Source organism: Sturnira hondurensis, unplaced genomic scaffold (genome assembly GCF_014824575.4).
Source record: "Sturnira hondurensis isolate 20B ecotype Veracruz unplaced genomic scaffold, ASM1482457v3 Scaffold0001872, whole genome shotgun sequence".
Lineage (NCBI taxonomy): Eukaryota > Metazoa > Chordata > Mammalia > Chiroptera > Phyllostomidae > Sturnira > Sturnira hondurensis.
In genome coordinates this window covers 1,863,382-1,879,705 of record NW_028074503.1, presented here as the reverse complement: position 1 = coordinate 1,879,705, position 16,324 = coordinate 1,863,382, and the positions used below count along the sequence as shown (strand labels likewise).

Here is a 16,324-nt window from a genome sequence, read left to right as displayed (position 1 = left end):
CAAAGGGGACAGAGGGGACAGAGGGGACAGAGGGGGAGAGAGGGACAGAGCGAAACATCAATTTGTTGTTCCACTTATCTATATTCATTGGTTGATTCTCTTATGTGCCCTGACAGGGGATCGACCTACAACCTTGGAGAGATATTGGGATGACACTCTAACCAGCTCAGTATCCAGCCAGGGCCACAGTATAAGTTTTTAAAAATGCAAATTTTAATACTGAAATACAGGTACATTCCTACTTTATACATGCAATTTACCCCAGTTACATTCCTAGAAAACTGACTATTTTTAAAATGGAGGAGCCTCGGCTGGTGTAGCTCAGTGGACTGAGAGCTGGCCTGTGAACCCAAGGTCACTGGTTTGATCCCCAGTCAGGGAACATGCCTGGGTTGCAGACCAGGTCCCCAGCTGGGGATGTGGGAGAGGTAAGCAACTCTCCCTCTTTTTCTCCCCCTGTGGCCCATCCCTGAAAATAAATAAATAAAATCTTTAAAAAATTAAATAAAATACAAGAAAGGTGTGGCAGATTATACTTTCCAAAGAGGGCTACACCAATCTATACCCATTCCATGTTCTCTTCTAACAATGTGGCAATGACATGTGACCATGGAGAGACAGGTCTATCACCCCTCCCACACCCACACCGGACCTGAGTAGACATCTGCAACTGCCATGGTCAGCAGGTGGTGATGAAAGTGACGCTATACGACTTCTGAGACTGGGTCATAAAAGACAACGTAAGTGCCACTTGTCCATCTTTCTCCTTATCTCAGGTTTTATGTGCTGCATACCTTAGGAATTTTGTCATAGAGAAGATACCACATGGAGTGGCCACAAAGAGGTATAAGAGATGCCCTAAAAAGCCTGGTGCTGCTAGCCCCTCTACTCTTGACACTTCCAGCTAAGGTCCTAGACCTCATGGAGCAGAAAAGAAACAAGCCATTCCCCACTAAGCCACATCCAAATCCCTGACCTGTAAAAGCCATGAGCATATAAATTGTTTCACTGCACTAAGTTTAGGGATAATTTGCTATACAACCTTTTGTGACTGAAACAAAGCTTTTTAATCTGCAATCTTCATTAAATTATAATTCCTTAAATATATACTAAAAATAAAGATGAATTAAAGAACATGAAAGAAGAAAACCATAAAAGTGCTAGAAAAAAAGATGAACAGTACATTTTACAATTTTGAGTAGTTTGTCTAAGAATGACATGAAACCTACAAGTCACATAGAGGCATGCCCATGTGAGCACACATATACATGTGTGTTAAGTAGAGTAAATATGAAAGCCCACTCCAAAACTGGTGACAGTGACTGGGAGTGCACAGATGGGGGGAAAGAGGGCAGTTTCACCTTTTGTTCTATATACTTTTGAATTGTTTAATTTAATTATAATCATATTATTAATTTCATAATTTTAGAAAACACAAAACAACAGCATCAATTTTATTCTCTCAAATTGGCACAGATTAAAATTATCATGTCGGTACATGTGAAGATGGTGTCGAGAGCCACTCAGATACTGCTGAAAGGTAAAAATAAAATTGATACAACCTCTATAGAGAGTATGTGCAAAAATATTTCAAATACCTTAAAAAACCTTGACCCTGCCTTCAAAATTTTTAAAAGGTACACCCAAAATAGTAAATTATTTGTAGTAAATAGTAACAAAAATTTAACATATCTGATGTCAAAAATATAGGGTTATTTATATGTAATCTATGGTAATTCATAAAGGGAAATTCAATTATTAAGCCATGTAGAACAAATGTTACTGACATCATAAATGATATTATTATTTTATAAAGTACTCTGAAAGAATTATAGTATGATATTTTGGTAAGTAAATTACATAATACATATTATCCATGCACACAAAAAAACAGAAAAAATAATTCTCAAAATGTGCTGATGGGATTACCCTTGGTAGTTTTCCAAGTTTTCTACACTGAGTATGTGTATTAATTCTAGGAAGCAGCTTGGTGACTAGGGGAATTTAATATGTAATATGAGCATATAATTAAAATAAAAGCTAACAACAAGCAAAACATGAAGGACTCTAAGCAAACATTTGTAGAAACCAACTTTCAAATTGTTACTTTAGCAGAGGTATATATAACTGCTATTTTGAAGTTTTTGTTTCTTTTAACCCTTACACTACTGAATTATTCCACGTGTATGAAAAGAAAATGTTCATACATGCCTTATTTAAGCACACTTCTCATTGCTACATACCCGAAGTTAGAGTTTAATCTGTCTTACTACAGGAAAGCACCTTGACCAAAAACATAATATTAAATAGCATAAAGTAAATGTCTCCACAATGGTTAAGTTTCTGAACAAGGTCTAAAATAGGTCTTCTGTGTCATTACAAAAAGTAAAATGCACTAAACAACCAGTATCCCTATGCATTTACACTTTATTCTAAACTACCTGTGCAGCTCTTCAAATGATTTAGTGGGTAAGAAGCATAGGAAAAATGTATTCCAACCTCCCCAAATGATCAAAAAGAGAAAAAGTCTAATTTTCAGCTATTTACATATTTTTATCTCTGTTCATTTTCCTCGAAGTACAATGATAACATTCATGAGCTCATAATCTAAGTACAGGCTTTCTTTAAAAGAAACCATTTAAACACACAATGATAGCTGGTTTTTAAAAGGGGGGCCCTTCTACAATTCATGGTTTTAAAGAATACTTCAGGAAAACCATTTATGCACACAAAGGCACATCCAAATCCCTTCTTGGTTCCCACAGTTCAGATGCCAACAAACTTACTGAACAGCTGTGAAACAGACTAATGCTGAGAACTGGAAAAAGTAAACAAAGCAACCCCTTCCACTACCAAAATGAGCACTACAGAATTTTTAAGGAGAATGTAATTAACTGGATTTTATTCAATTTAATTTATGTTTAAAGAAAACATTAAACAGGAGAGGGACCTTGTAGTCGCAAGGCTAAAATTTAACTGATCTCTCACACTGGTAGCTTTTTTGTTTCCCCTTACTGCATCCACCCAATTTACTCTCATTTAAAACCACGTCCTCCCAGTCTAAATCTCCTTTGCCCTGGCAAGAGTTATTTCTTAAAATTTTCATTTCATAAAACTTAATTTTCTAACTAAATCTATTAATGCTTTTTCTCCTTCCTACAGAATACCATGTTACCCTCAACAGTTAATACCCTTTCCCTTTGTGAAGCTTTATGAAGACATCTGCCACTGTTAAATGAACCACCTAATGGTAGCTTTTCATTCATTCCACTACTACTCAAATGACCATCTGCTGTTTTAATGGCCTCTCGCCTAAATTCAGGAACTTGGAAAATTCCTGAATTTACGTAGCTCAGGTCTCTTTGTTGGAAAATTTTATGAGAACAGTAAAACATGCCAGTCAAGATCAATAACCACAAGTTAAAAGAGCCTATGAAAACAGTTCAAATGAGCAAAGCACTGATCTATGCAAGTGAAATGTTGTATTTCTAGACAGAAAAGATGGTTCAAAGAGAAAACTAATGTCCTCACTACAAGCAGTCCACTACATGAAGCACTTCAACATGGAACATGAATATCTCAATTATCACTTTGTATAATAACAGCAAAAGTAAAATATAATCAGTCAGTCATTGACAAGAGTGGAAACCTGTATACAGTGGAATACCTAAAGTGAACATTCGACAGCCACACAATTCAACATTAGATGAATTCTTCAATTGTAAGGCTGAACTTTTTTTAAGCATACAATACAAAATGTTGCAAATAAATCAGTATAATGTAAGCAAACCTACAAGAATAACTAATTTCTAGATAGTGGTTACCTCAGGAAAGGAAAGAAGGGAATGAAATTGAGAAGTAGTAAAGTGTCTCAAATGTATTAACAATGCTTTGCTTCTAAATGGGTTTGCCAGTAATATAATTGGATATGTAAATATTATGTAATAAATATTTTAATTTTTGAATAAAAGCAAGCACCCCTAATAGACTAATACAATGTCTAGTTAATTCTCTAAAGTTTTGCCCTAATTAAGAGATTTCACCTAACATTAAAAAATAATTTATAAGTTATTAACCAGGATTTAGATGTAATTACCTATGGTGACATAACTGTTGATGTCATTCAACCAACCAAGAAATCCTATTTCTTTTTTTTATATTCTTTTTTAAAATTTATTTAATTATTTTTCAAGTACAGTTTTCTGTCTATTACTCCCATCCCATCCTCCTATTTCTGATTTATAGATTCATTAGACTTTAACCCCATTATCAATGTGACAAGATGTTTAGAGATTAAAAGAGGATTAACCAACTTGAGTACCATCTTATTTTCCCTGAAATTCCTGATATGGGCGAGGCCTTGGTGACCTACCTACCAGTTGGTTTATTCTACATTCCACATTCCTGAGAAATACTAAGTTAAAGAAAACACAATTATTGTTATTAATAATACTAGCCACTATTTGTTAGTACCAAGACATTAAAAGGTAGGCATTATTATTCCCATTTATAGATGAGGAAATTAGGCTCAAATAAGTAACATTATATGGCCTAAAGCCATATAACATAAGTAAGTGGCAGGCTCAAATTCAAACCCAGTTGTGTCTGATTACAAAGCCTGGCCTCTTACACTGTTCAGGAATTTGGCCTCTTACACTCAGCCAGGAATTTTTTCTACCTAATTTTGATCCTACCTGAAAAATAATCACATATCTAAGGCTTATGTCCTCCACACAACATACTGGATTCAAAATATGTGCTATTAAATCCTATTACTAGTCTTCAAATAAATCTTGAAGAGATACATTTTAAAAACTGAAAAGATCCTTTAGAATGAAACACCATCTACTTCCAACCAACTCTTGTTATGTACTAAGAAAATGACTTTGAGAACAATCTGACAATAACCAGAGGGGAGATGTGAGAGGATAACGGGGGGAAAAGGAGGGAAGGGTTTTCAGGCACAACTATAAAGGACACATGGACAAAACCAAGGGGGGTGGAATCAAGGGAGGGAGGTGGGGATGGCTGGGGAGTGGTGGGAGGAAAATGCAGACAACTGTACTTGAACAACAATAAAATATTCTTAAAAAAGAAAATGACTTTGAAGGCATCTCACCCCAAAATCTACAATTCCATCATATCTTTTCTGTTGGACAAGTTATTCTCTCATCTATTTTTGTAGCCTCTGCTACTCTATTATAAACTTGCAAAATATTATAAACATGACCCCATACAGAACAAATAAAAGAAACAAGTTGTCAAACTGGGTATACAACTGGCAATTTTATTAATATATTTGTTATTTTTAGCACTTGTTATATAGATGCAGAAAATGAGGCCAAACAAAATTAAGAATTTTATCCACTTTAATTTTTTTGCCTGTTACTGGTAAAAATTCATTATTTCACTTCAGAAGCAAAATACCTGTCTGTGTACCTTGACCTACTCCAACTTCATTTTACAGGTGAAGAATTAAGGCTCAAAGAGAATAATGTTATAAAGTGGACAAGAAGAAAAAAAAGACTGACAAATCTGGATTTGCATCCCCATCATCAGCTTACTACTTGTAAATCTTGAAGAAGTTAGTTCATTTAAGATGGCCTGTTTAATTATCAGTAAAATGAAAGCTATCAAGTAACATTTTTAGGAGGATTAAATGAAGTAAGCATGTATAACACTTAGCATAGTGCCTGACACATGACTGGAGCTTAGGAAATGTTAGTCCACTGCCCTAGTTGACAGACACACTTGATAAAATCTAGAATGAATAAATGCCTTGCTTCCTCTGTTAAAAGCCTGCGTTACCCACTATGCCATAAAAAGAGACTAGGGAAAGCCCTGGCTGGTGTAGCTCAGCAGATTGAGCGCGGGCCTGTGAACCACACGATCACGGTTCGATTCCCAGTCAGGGCACATGCCTAGGTTACAAGCCAGTTCCCAGCAGGGGACTCAGGAGAAGCAACCATACATTGATATTTCTATCCTCTCCTTCCCTTCCCCTCTAAAGACAAATAAATATTTTTTAAAAAAAGAGACTAGGGGAAAGGGGTGAGCAAGACACCATAATGTAAAATATTACCACCCCAAGCTTTTATGGTTTATTATGACTAGCCCTTCAAAACTCCCAAAATTCAATAATGATTTTTTTAAGTTTCCACCCCATTTCTTATTTTTTTAATTTTTGCATGAGGATATGTTTATTGATTTTAGAGAGTGAGGAGGAGAGAGAGAATGTGAGAAACGTCAAGTGGTTGCCTCAAGTAGGCCCCCTAATGGGGTCAAACCGACAACCTAGGTATATGCCCTGACCAGGAATCGAAACCGCAACATTTTTTTGATATACAGCATGATGTTCCAACCAAACGGACCACCCGGCCAGGGCCCCATTTCTTGCTTTTTTAGGAACAAAATTTTTGCCAAGAGGATAAACCCACCCCTGAAGGAAAATCAAATACTCACGGGTGTGCTTAGAGAACATAAACACTAATTCTAACTAAAGTAAATGGGCTTTAAAAAGTATTCCAAAGCCAAAAATGAATATCTATCTGTTGTGTTACATTACCTCCTCTGCTAATTTAAACCCCATCTTATCTCAGATGCATTGTACAAGTTTATTTATAAGCCAGTTGTTTAGAACTCAGAACACATTTTTCTCCAGAAACAAAGTTTTAAAGATAACTTAGGTATCAGACTATTGTACGAAAACCTATTTACTCTACAGAGAGCTACAAAGATAAAAATTGCTGTGTTTCTAGTTCCATATGAGATGCTTTAATCGCTATAATCCAGATGTGATGGTAAAAGAGGCAAGCTAATGGTGTGAGGACATATGAAAGTATGTGAGTAAAGAAATCAGTTTAAAAGAATGAGGAGGAATATTCTTTTTTAAAAAACCTTTTCCTACCAGTATTTAAAATGCAGAAGTTCCTGCTTGGTGACACAGAACAGCAATTTTCAACCAATGTGCAGCAAGAATTTTTAAAACATGCAACACCTGACTACTTAGTCAGGGGCACTGACTTCTTTTCCCTTATTTTGTCAAATTTTTAAAAAATGACAACAGCCCTGGCTTGTGTAGCACAGTGGTTTGAGCACAGAGTGCAAACCAAAGGGTCACCAGTTCAATTTCCAGTCAGGGCACAGGCCTGGGTTGCAGACCAGGCCCCCAGTGAGGGCCGTGTGAGAGGCAACCACACATTATGTTTCTTTCTCTCTCTTTTCCTTCCCTTCCCCTCTCTCTAAAAATAAATAAAATCTTATTAAAAAAAAAAAGGTTATGCCCTGGCTGGTGTAGCTCAGTGGACTGAGCGTGGGCCTGCAAACCCAAGGATTGCAGTTCAATTCCCAGTCAGGGCACATGCCTGGGTTGCAGGACAGTTCCCAGCAGGGGACTCACCAGAGGCAACCATACATTGATATTTCTCTCCCTCTCTCCTTCCCTTCCCCTCTGAAGATAAATAAATAAAATCTTTTTTAAAAGATGTTTTTTTAAAAAATAACAACAGCCAACACAAACTGTCTGGTATGAAGGAATCAAAATTACACCTTTTGTCTGTCAGATATGCAAAAAATGGATGTTTTGGTGTGCCACAGGATTTTAGTGATTAGTTTACATATACCGTGAGATTAAAAAGGCTGAAAATCACTGACTTAGAGTAATGGTTTCAGGAGACACAGATGATGATCCTTTGAAATGCAAGAGAAAATATAAATCCACAACCTCCTATCTGTAATTTCAAAATGCAAAACTCAAGATTTTTAATAAATCAGCAGCAAACTTACCTACGTAAACCCTGATCTGACGGAACAAGACGCTATATACAGTATGTAGTCTTTATTGCCTTAGTATAATTATTCATATGCTTCACAGTAGAAATATTAATGTACAGTATCTGACAGCAAAGTGCTGCTGTGTACCTCAAAGTGGGTGTTAAGTAATGTGTGGCAAACATACCATATTATGGTTCTAAAATCCAAAATTTATAAACTCTATCCTGAACTCTATAGCTAATTAAGGGTTGTGAACCTGCATTAAAACTTTTATTCTTATATTCACATTTTTTCCTAACAAGGAAATTAGGTTTTACTTCTATAAATTAGTCAGCACTAGCACCCTCAATGGGTCACTAAAAAAAAATGACATGTCATATATGGAGAACAAGGTGTACTCATGGTGAGTGGGAGTTTGAGAGAATGAGGGCCTAATATTGCTGTTCACCTCTGACATGAAGACATGCTACAGTTTTTTGGTGTCCAGTTAACCATATTTGTGTAGTATATCCTAATGATACAAAAAGAACACATTGTTGAGTCTCTTGAGACACAGTACCTAAGAGTCAAAATTATACGTTCCATATATTTTTAACAAATAATGTTTTCTAAAACTGCATACCTTTTCTGAGATGAAAAGTAGTTGTTTAGTGGTATGCTTCTTAAAGTTTGTTTTTTAAAAAAATTATACTCCTTTAATCTCTCCCTTCCAGGTAAAGATGATGTCTGACAATAAATGGGAAAATAAATGCTGTCCAAAAGAAACCAGAGTAAACAATGTGAACTGATATTCAGAGATCATTATATGGTCTTTCATTATATGGTTTCTATCATTATATGGCCTTTAACACTGAAATGTCATGTACCACTAATAAACTCATATCTGCATCCTTAAAAAATGATTTTTTACTTCATTTTAAATTCAGTGGATTTTGAATTCACTGATTCAAAACATTTCATTTTGTAGAAATGATTCATTTCTAAGAAACAATGAGCATCAAAAAAGATGAAAAATTCCCAGCTGAATTTCAATAACAATTTTTACTTAACTGGTAAATAGGACAGAAAAATAAGATCAAGATTTGGTAAACATATTGTATTAGCGACCATCAGGAAACAGATACCATACCAATCCAATGCCTCTAGAAATGGGGAAAAGAAATTTTAAAAAAGGAATTATTGAATGGTAAGAGGCTTAAAGAAGGGGTCCAAGAGGGCAGGATCCCAGACCTTCAGAGTGGTTGTGACTGGTCGGTGCTGGGGTCATTGAGACATGGGCATATCAAGGCTGTTTCTGAAAATATGCAATTTGGAATCAAATACTGATACTGAAACCCTGCTGGGTGAGATGATACCAACAGGAAGAGCAAGCAAAACCAGAAAGAGCAAGTCCCTTCTTCCCCTGCAGCCTTCCTGTCTCCTCTAGTGTCCCCTACGGTTGACAAAGCCAAGATTCAGCTGGCAAAGGAGAAATATTGTGTGCTAAGTCCTAGCCCAGCCTCACAGTCCATAACTAGAGAAAAATTTATAATTAAATAGATCTAATCCATTCATTTGATAAAGGAAAAAGCCACATAAAGGAAAATTTTCTACCACACCAAATAAAATTATCTATGGAATCCCTCACAAACCACACATACAAACATAAATACTAACAGACTAATTTTCTCATAAAACAAAAGATGTATAAACAAGGTAATTTTTCAGTAATTTGAATACTGGGTAAGATCTGATAGTTTTGTACATATGACAGTGCCAAGGGCACAGCATGGCTTCAAAGGTGTAGGATGACTGGCACTTTAGCTGCTGTTAGGAACAACAAAAATGTAAAAGATTAAGAACCCTGAGTAAGGTAAAAACACAATACCATAATAGCAAAGGCTGAACCGCTGGAGAATCTGACAGCTTCATGTGCAGTTCAATTACTTGTTTTGACAGCATAAGCTCTCTTTCACAGGAATGATGTTTTCATACAGGAGGCTTAAGGCAATTATATAGAATAGAATACCTGCTGCATATCAGACACACACACACACACACACACACATACACACACACAGAAAAACAATGTCTAACAATAGTGTTACATTAATCAAATAACCATACCCCATATTAGCATAAATTATTTAAATTTCCTTATCAATTTTCCTTCAGGAAAAGTAGTACAAATGGTGATCACTTCTGTGCCATACTATAAATGGTCCTGTGAACCAAAAGGTTGCCAGTTCAATTCCCAGTTAGGGTACACGCCTGGGTTGAGGGCCAGGTCCCTACTAGGAGGCTTGAGAGAGGCAATCACACATTGATGTTTCTCTACCTCTCCATCTCCCTCCCTTCCCCTCTCTAAAAATAAAATAAATAAAATCTTTTTAAAAGAGTATCAAAGAAGAAAAAATACTCAATAGTGCCAATTTTTTTTAAAGTTCTAGCAAGTGTGACAAGCCCCCAGCAAGCACCAAGTACTGAAACATTTTTTTATCCATTCATCGACTGGTGTACATTAGGGCTGCTTCCACTTTTTGGCTGTTACAAATAAAGCTGCTGTAAACATTTGTATACAGGTTTTTGTGGGGGCATGTTTTCATTTCTCTTGGGACTATACCTAGAGTGGAACTGTTGATAACGTGTTACTAACACCAGAGGAGTTTGTTAGAAGCACCCAAAAAAGCACTCTTTGCTAGGTATGGAAGAAAAGTACAAAGAACTGCCCCTAAAACTGCCTGGACCAACAACATCAGGCAGTTTCTGAATAAAGCTAATCATCTATACCCTTAACTTTTTGTTATGCATACCCACAAGGGTAGAAAGACCCTTAATAGGAAACCCAAATTCATCTTCTCCACTCTTTTTCTGGTAACAATACCGTAGTCAAGTGACCACAAAACCACCATTAAGTAAAAACACATTTCTCCCTAAATTCTATAAAATCAGTACCTAAATGATAAAAGGTTGACCATACTCTATTACTTATACTTTATTACAGACTTCCCACAGTTAACTCCAAACTAACTCAGTAACATATATTTGTACCATCTTCTTGCTTACTACAAATTAGCAAATACATTTGGATACAAGATAGAAGTTATATAATTCAAATACACACTATATTCTTCTTCTCAAAGTTTGACTATCCTACACCATAAAGCTTATTTGCCAAAAATATTACAGACCCCACATACAACCCTAACAGTCTCCAATATGCAATAATATAAGAAAGATTCACAATGACTCAACAACTCTTGAATCTTCAACTCTCAGAAAAGTGTCACAATATTTTATTTTAAAGGTTAACCATTTCTTAATTTTCAAACATACTGTAATAAATTTTATGTTCACATGTGCATATAAATAGGGAAGAAAGAATGAATAATCAAAGACAATCTCAGATGTCCATGTGGTAAACATCACAAGACTTTTAAAAATTAATTATAAAATACATCAAGCACAAAAAAGGCATAAAAATATAACAAACACCTATGAGCCCACCACCGAGTTTAAGACATAAAACATTCCCGAAATAGTTACAGCCCCTGAAGTACTACCATTAACTGCACCCCACTGCCATCAACATACAGATATCCACTTCCTGGAATTTAGCCCTTATTTTTACTTTTTTGGTATACTTTTACCACACACATACATATTCCTAAACCAGCAAGTCTCAATCATATTCCTAAACCAATGAGGATCAGGGGCAGTTTTGCTCCCCATGAGATATTTGGTAATGTCCGAAAATATTTGGGACTATCATGACTACAACTAGTGGGTAGAGGCCAGGGAAACTGGCCCGCTGCACAGAATGGCACCCTACTACAAAGAATTATCTAATCAGTCCAACACAGCAATAGTGCCAAAGCCAAGCAACCTTGCTCTACACAATAAACAACATCGTTTTGCACTTTAACATACCACAGGCTCTCTTTCTCAAGAAACTTTATTTTCTTGCTTTATTTACTTAACATTAATTTTCTCTCTGTACAGAACTTCGCTGTATAAATTCAGTTTGTCTATCCATTCTTCTATTGATGCTCCTTCAAGTTTTTTTCCAATTTTCTGCTTTTACATAAAAATATTACTGTGAATGTTCTCATACAAGCCTCTTTATGCTCAATGAGAGATTCTGTCTAGGGCAGTGATTTTCAAAGTGTGGTTCTTGAACTCCTAGGGTAGTACCCAAGTCCCTTTCAGGGGCTTCAAGAGGTCAAAAGTTATTTCAATACAATAAGAAGATTATATTTGTCCTTTTTCATGTTGGCATTGCAATAGTGAGAAAATACTGGTGATTTAGTCAAGTTAAAACATTCAAATGAAACGTATAGGTAGCCCATACCTGCTGATATAATGCACTTCTTAGTGCAAAACATCAGTCAATGGTATTCATACCTAAAATGCAAAATCTGAATTTAATCATGAGAAACCATTAGAAAACCCAATTTAAGAGACAGTCTATACAATTACTGGTTAAGATCAAGGGCATGAAAGACAAAGAAAAACTGAGTAACTGGCCCAGATTGGAAGAGACTGAATGACAACTAAATGCAATGTGTGATCCTGGATTGGATCCAGGGGAATTTTTCATCTAAACTGTTTTATTTTATATCATTATACCAATAGAGGGGAAAATAGTCTAAGCCGTTGAATCATTTCATGTTAAATATTTTTTCCAAATGGAAGATAAGTATAGGGAACACCTGATATATTTTTGTTAACATCTCATTTCACATGTAAGGTTTTATCAGACATTTATCCATTAACGCAGCAATGAGTCAGTGTCTTTGATTCATAAAATTTCAGGGATCTGTTTGTTATTGATTCTAGAATTTTTATATAATATGATGAAGTAAAGGTTTGCTCTCACAAAAAGTTCTAATTTATTTTAATAAAATTCATAAAACTCATTTATCCTTAATACTATATTCAGTAGTCCTGACCCATGTTGCTTGCGCATCATCCTGCAAAGCAAAAGGTCGTTATTTTGACTCCTGGTCAGGGCACCTGCTTGGGTTGCAGGTTGGGTCCCAGGTGGGGCACACAGGAGAGATAAAATTTGATTATTTTTAGAATGTACAAATAAGCTACTTCTGACAAAGCCTAAAATCCTGAAGCAGGAACATAATTATTGTTAGCAGCAATAAACAGGGATACGAATACAAGTCAACTGAGTTTTTGAGTAGATAATTCCTAAAATTGTGTTTCTAGCTGGCTTTTTAAACACTGAAAAAGATGTACGTGCAGGACCAAAAGAAAAGATTTCAACAGTACAAAAAGGGGCAGCTATTGTGAAAAGTTTCTTGTGTATTCTTACACAATGCCTTATTCACTGCAAGTATATATATTAATATACTGCAAATCTGCTCCTCTTTCAAAGCACAAATGGCAATACACAATATTGTCTTCTACACTTTTGTTTTGTAACTTAGTAATATGTGTTGGTGATTATTCCATGTCAGCACCTTATTCTTTCATAGCTGCAGAGTATCCCAGTGACTGGATGCAGTTTTTTATTTAACCAGTACTTTTTTGATGGGCATTTATATTGCTTCAGGTCTTCTTATTTACAAAGATGCAGTGAAAAAAATCCTTGTATGTGTATCGTTATGCATTTGTGCTGAGTATATCTGAAGTGGAATGGCATCTAAGGATACACATATTTAATATTTTAATAGATAATAATTGCCCTCCAAAGACATTTTACCAATTTACACTCCTGGCAACACTGTACAAGGCATACCTGTATAAGGCAAACACTGTTTCTGTACATTCTTAAGCTTTTAATCATGCTAGCTCAAGTTAAAGTTTGACCACAACTCAAAAAGTTGGATGCATCTTGGGATCACTAATTGTAGGTTTATAGGAAAATTGAAATATCTTTCTAGGGTAAAGGTAATGTGTAACAAATCCTGTACTACAGAGATTTGTTAAAGGGATACTAGTGTTGTGTAGTATGGCGTATATCCGTCCTATAGTTTCATTATCTTACATAAAGCACGTGTTTTTCAGAGGTAATTGTTTTAAGATGTTAGTTTAATTTATAAGATTATTCCACATATTATTTAATTTTGGGGTATAGCAATTCATCTTGTTCAACAGATTCTTTTACTAAACATCATAAAATCATTCCTAAATGAAGAGCCGCTAGACTTCTCACGAAATGCTGGAACAAATCACAACTCATGTTCTGGTTTTGCACCAAGACTACAATACTACTTTCTATGGGTTTTTTTCCCTTCAAAATAGTTAATAAGAGATATCCATTGGCATTATATTACATTATATTATATTGAAGATTTAGTAAGTGCTTGATATTTACATAATAGTTTAAAAAATTAAACCTTTTTTCTGAAATAATTTCAGGCTTACAAAAAATTACAAAACTAATAAAAACAGTTCCTTAGGCCTTGCAGCAATATCCTTCATGTATTAACATCTTATAATAAAGTAGGATTATTGAAACCAGAAAAATAACAGTAATACATTATTAACTAATCTGCAGACCTTACTGATATTTCACCAGCTGTCCCATTAACGTCTTTTTTCTGGCCCAGGATCACACATTGCACTTAGTTATCACTCAGTCTCTTCCAATCTGGGCCAGTGACCCCAAGTCTTGGGGGAAGAGGGTGAGACAGACATCTCAAAACAATCTGAGGTACCAAGGGCCCTTCAGCAATTGTAACCGGTCAACTAAACACCAGATGGCAAAGCAAGCCTCTCTTCGGACAGTTACCACTTGGAGTCTTGATTAATTTCAATGTCTTATTGGACAGACCTCTTCAGATCCCTTCCCTAGAGAAGGAGGAGGGGAACCGTCTGTTGTCTTCCCAGTGCTTTGTGCCTTCCAGGCTTGAAAGCATCCTGGTGATGGAGCTGAGCATTATTCCCTTGGTGATGGGCGGCAGGGAATAGAAGCTCTTTCCTGCAAGTTTATGTTTATTAGGTATTGAACCTAAAATTCCCTTTGGCTCTTTCCCTTTCCGCTCACTCCTGCCCGGCGCTGCCGGAGAGGCGTTCTACCAAGGCCTTCTCCCAGGCCCGCCGCCCACCCAGCCTCCGCCCTCCCACAAGCTTGCAGGCCCCGGGCCAGGTGGCAGCAGCTTACCCGTGGGCGCGCTGTCCAGGATGCGCAGGTCGTAGGCCCCGGAGCAGCGGTAGTTGGCGGCGGTGCCGTTGTCCCACACCACTACTACCTCCTCGGGGCTCTCGAAGCTCCGGACAGTACCCACATGGCCCTCGCCGCCGTCCTGCTTCCCCCACTTCCAGTCCGGGCCACGGACTACCCGGGCCCCGACTCCTTCCACCATCACCCGGTTATTCCGGGAGTTACTCATCGGGGCCCGAGCAGTGGGCTCCGCCGCTGCAGCTGCTGCCGCCGCCGCCGCCGCCGCCGCCGCCGGGGGGCCCGTGAGGCAGTTGGGCCCGGGCTGGACTCTTGGCGCCGGCGGGGGCGGCAGCGAGCCCCGGGGTACGTGGGAATAACTCACGGGGACGGCGGTGCGGTCCCCGCCGAGCCTACAGCCGTTCCCTAGCCTTGGCCGCCGCCGCCGCCGCGCCCCCTTCTCGCTCTGGAGTCCTAACCACAGCGACTCACAGGCCGCGGCGGCGGCGGGCGGACCTAGGGGAGGGGGCCGTGGGCGGAGACTCCTCCGCTTCCTCCGCGCTCCCCTACCCGGGCTACAGCGACTGCAGCCGGGAGACCACGCTCTCCCCCGGCGGGGAGCGCGGGGAGCCGAAGGAGGCTACTCCGGGGGGCTGCGTCGAGAGCGGCCGGGCGCAAGTTTAACTGCCGGCCCTTTTTCTCCCCCGGCCTCTCGCTCTGGGGTGTGCGCCCGGGGGCCAGGGCTGCCTCCACCCCCGTGGGCAGCAATGGTACTTCCCGGCGTCCGGCGAGCGCCTGGGCCCAGGAGCTCCCTTCTCTCAGCCCCCCACGCACGCTGCCGCCGCGCTCCGCCCCGCCACAGAGTCCCCTACGGGCGAGAGCGGCTCTACATCCGGACACTGACCCACCCAAGGCCTGAGCCGCACCTTTTCGGAGTGACTAGGAGGGATCCTGAAAAACAGTGGGCTAGGAAGGGTTTTGGAGAGTCGCGCCAGCAAGGAGAGAAAAGAGAAAAATCAACCCCTAAGCGGCAGCCCAGAGCCCAGTATGAATGCGCATGCGCGGGAGCCCATTTTAAAAAAATTAAATTTAAAAAAATAGTTGAGGGTAAACGCCCAGCTTCAGCCTGGCGAGGTGGAGGGGCGGCTCCCTGCCATTGCTAACCCTCAGTGCCCCGCACCTCATTATCTGTGAAGAAAGGTTGGGGGCGCGGAACTCTAGCTGGGGGGCCTGGAGGTGGGGCTAGAGGAAGAAAGGGTAGGGATGCTACCTGGGCTGCAGAAACTGGGCAAGTATGATGAGGCCAGTCTTTCATTGAGTTCTAGAGTTCTGGTGTACCTGGGTGTACTGTGTGAATTCGGGGTTACGTGTTGTTTTAGCCTTTTTAATGGGACCGGGAAGAGGGCAGTTTATAGCACAGACTAAAGGCAACCTGTACTTTGTATGTGTAAATTT

The 16,324-nt window shown here is 38.6% G+C and overlaps 1 protein-coding gene across 1 annotated transcript in view; it reads right to left on the bottom strand.

The window, feature by feature from the left end:
• Positions 1–15,897, bottom strand: part of MIB1 (MIB E3 ubiquitin protein ligase 1) — a 119,434-nt gene extending 103,537 nt beyond the window's left edge. Inside the window, exon 1 of the mRNA XM_037031804.1 lies at positions 14,873–15,897. Within this exon, the coding sequence (XP_036887699.1) occupies positions 14,873–15,101 (229 nt within the window). The 5' untranslated portion in view covers positions 15,102–15,897. The remainder of the gene's footprint in view (positions 1–14,872) is intronic.
• Positions 15,898–16,324: the final 427 nt, after the last annotated feature.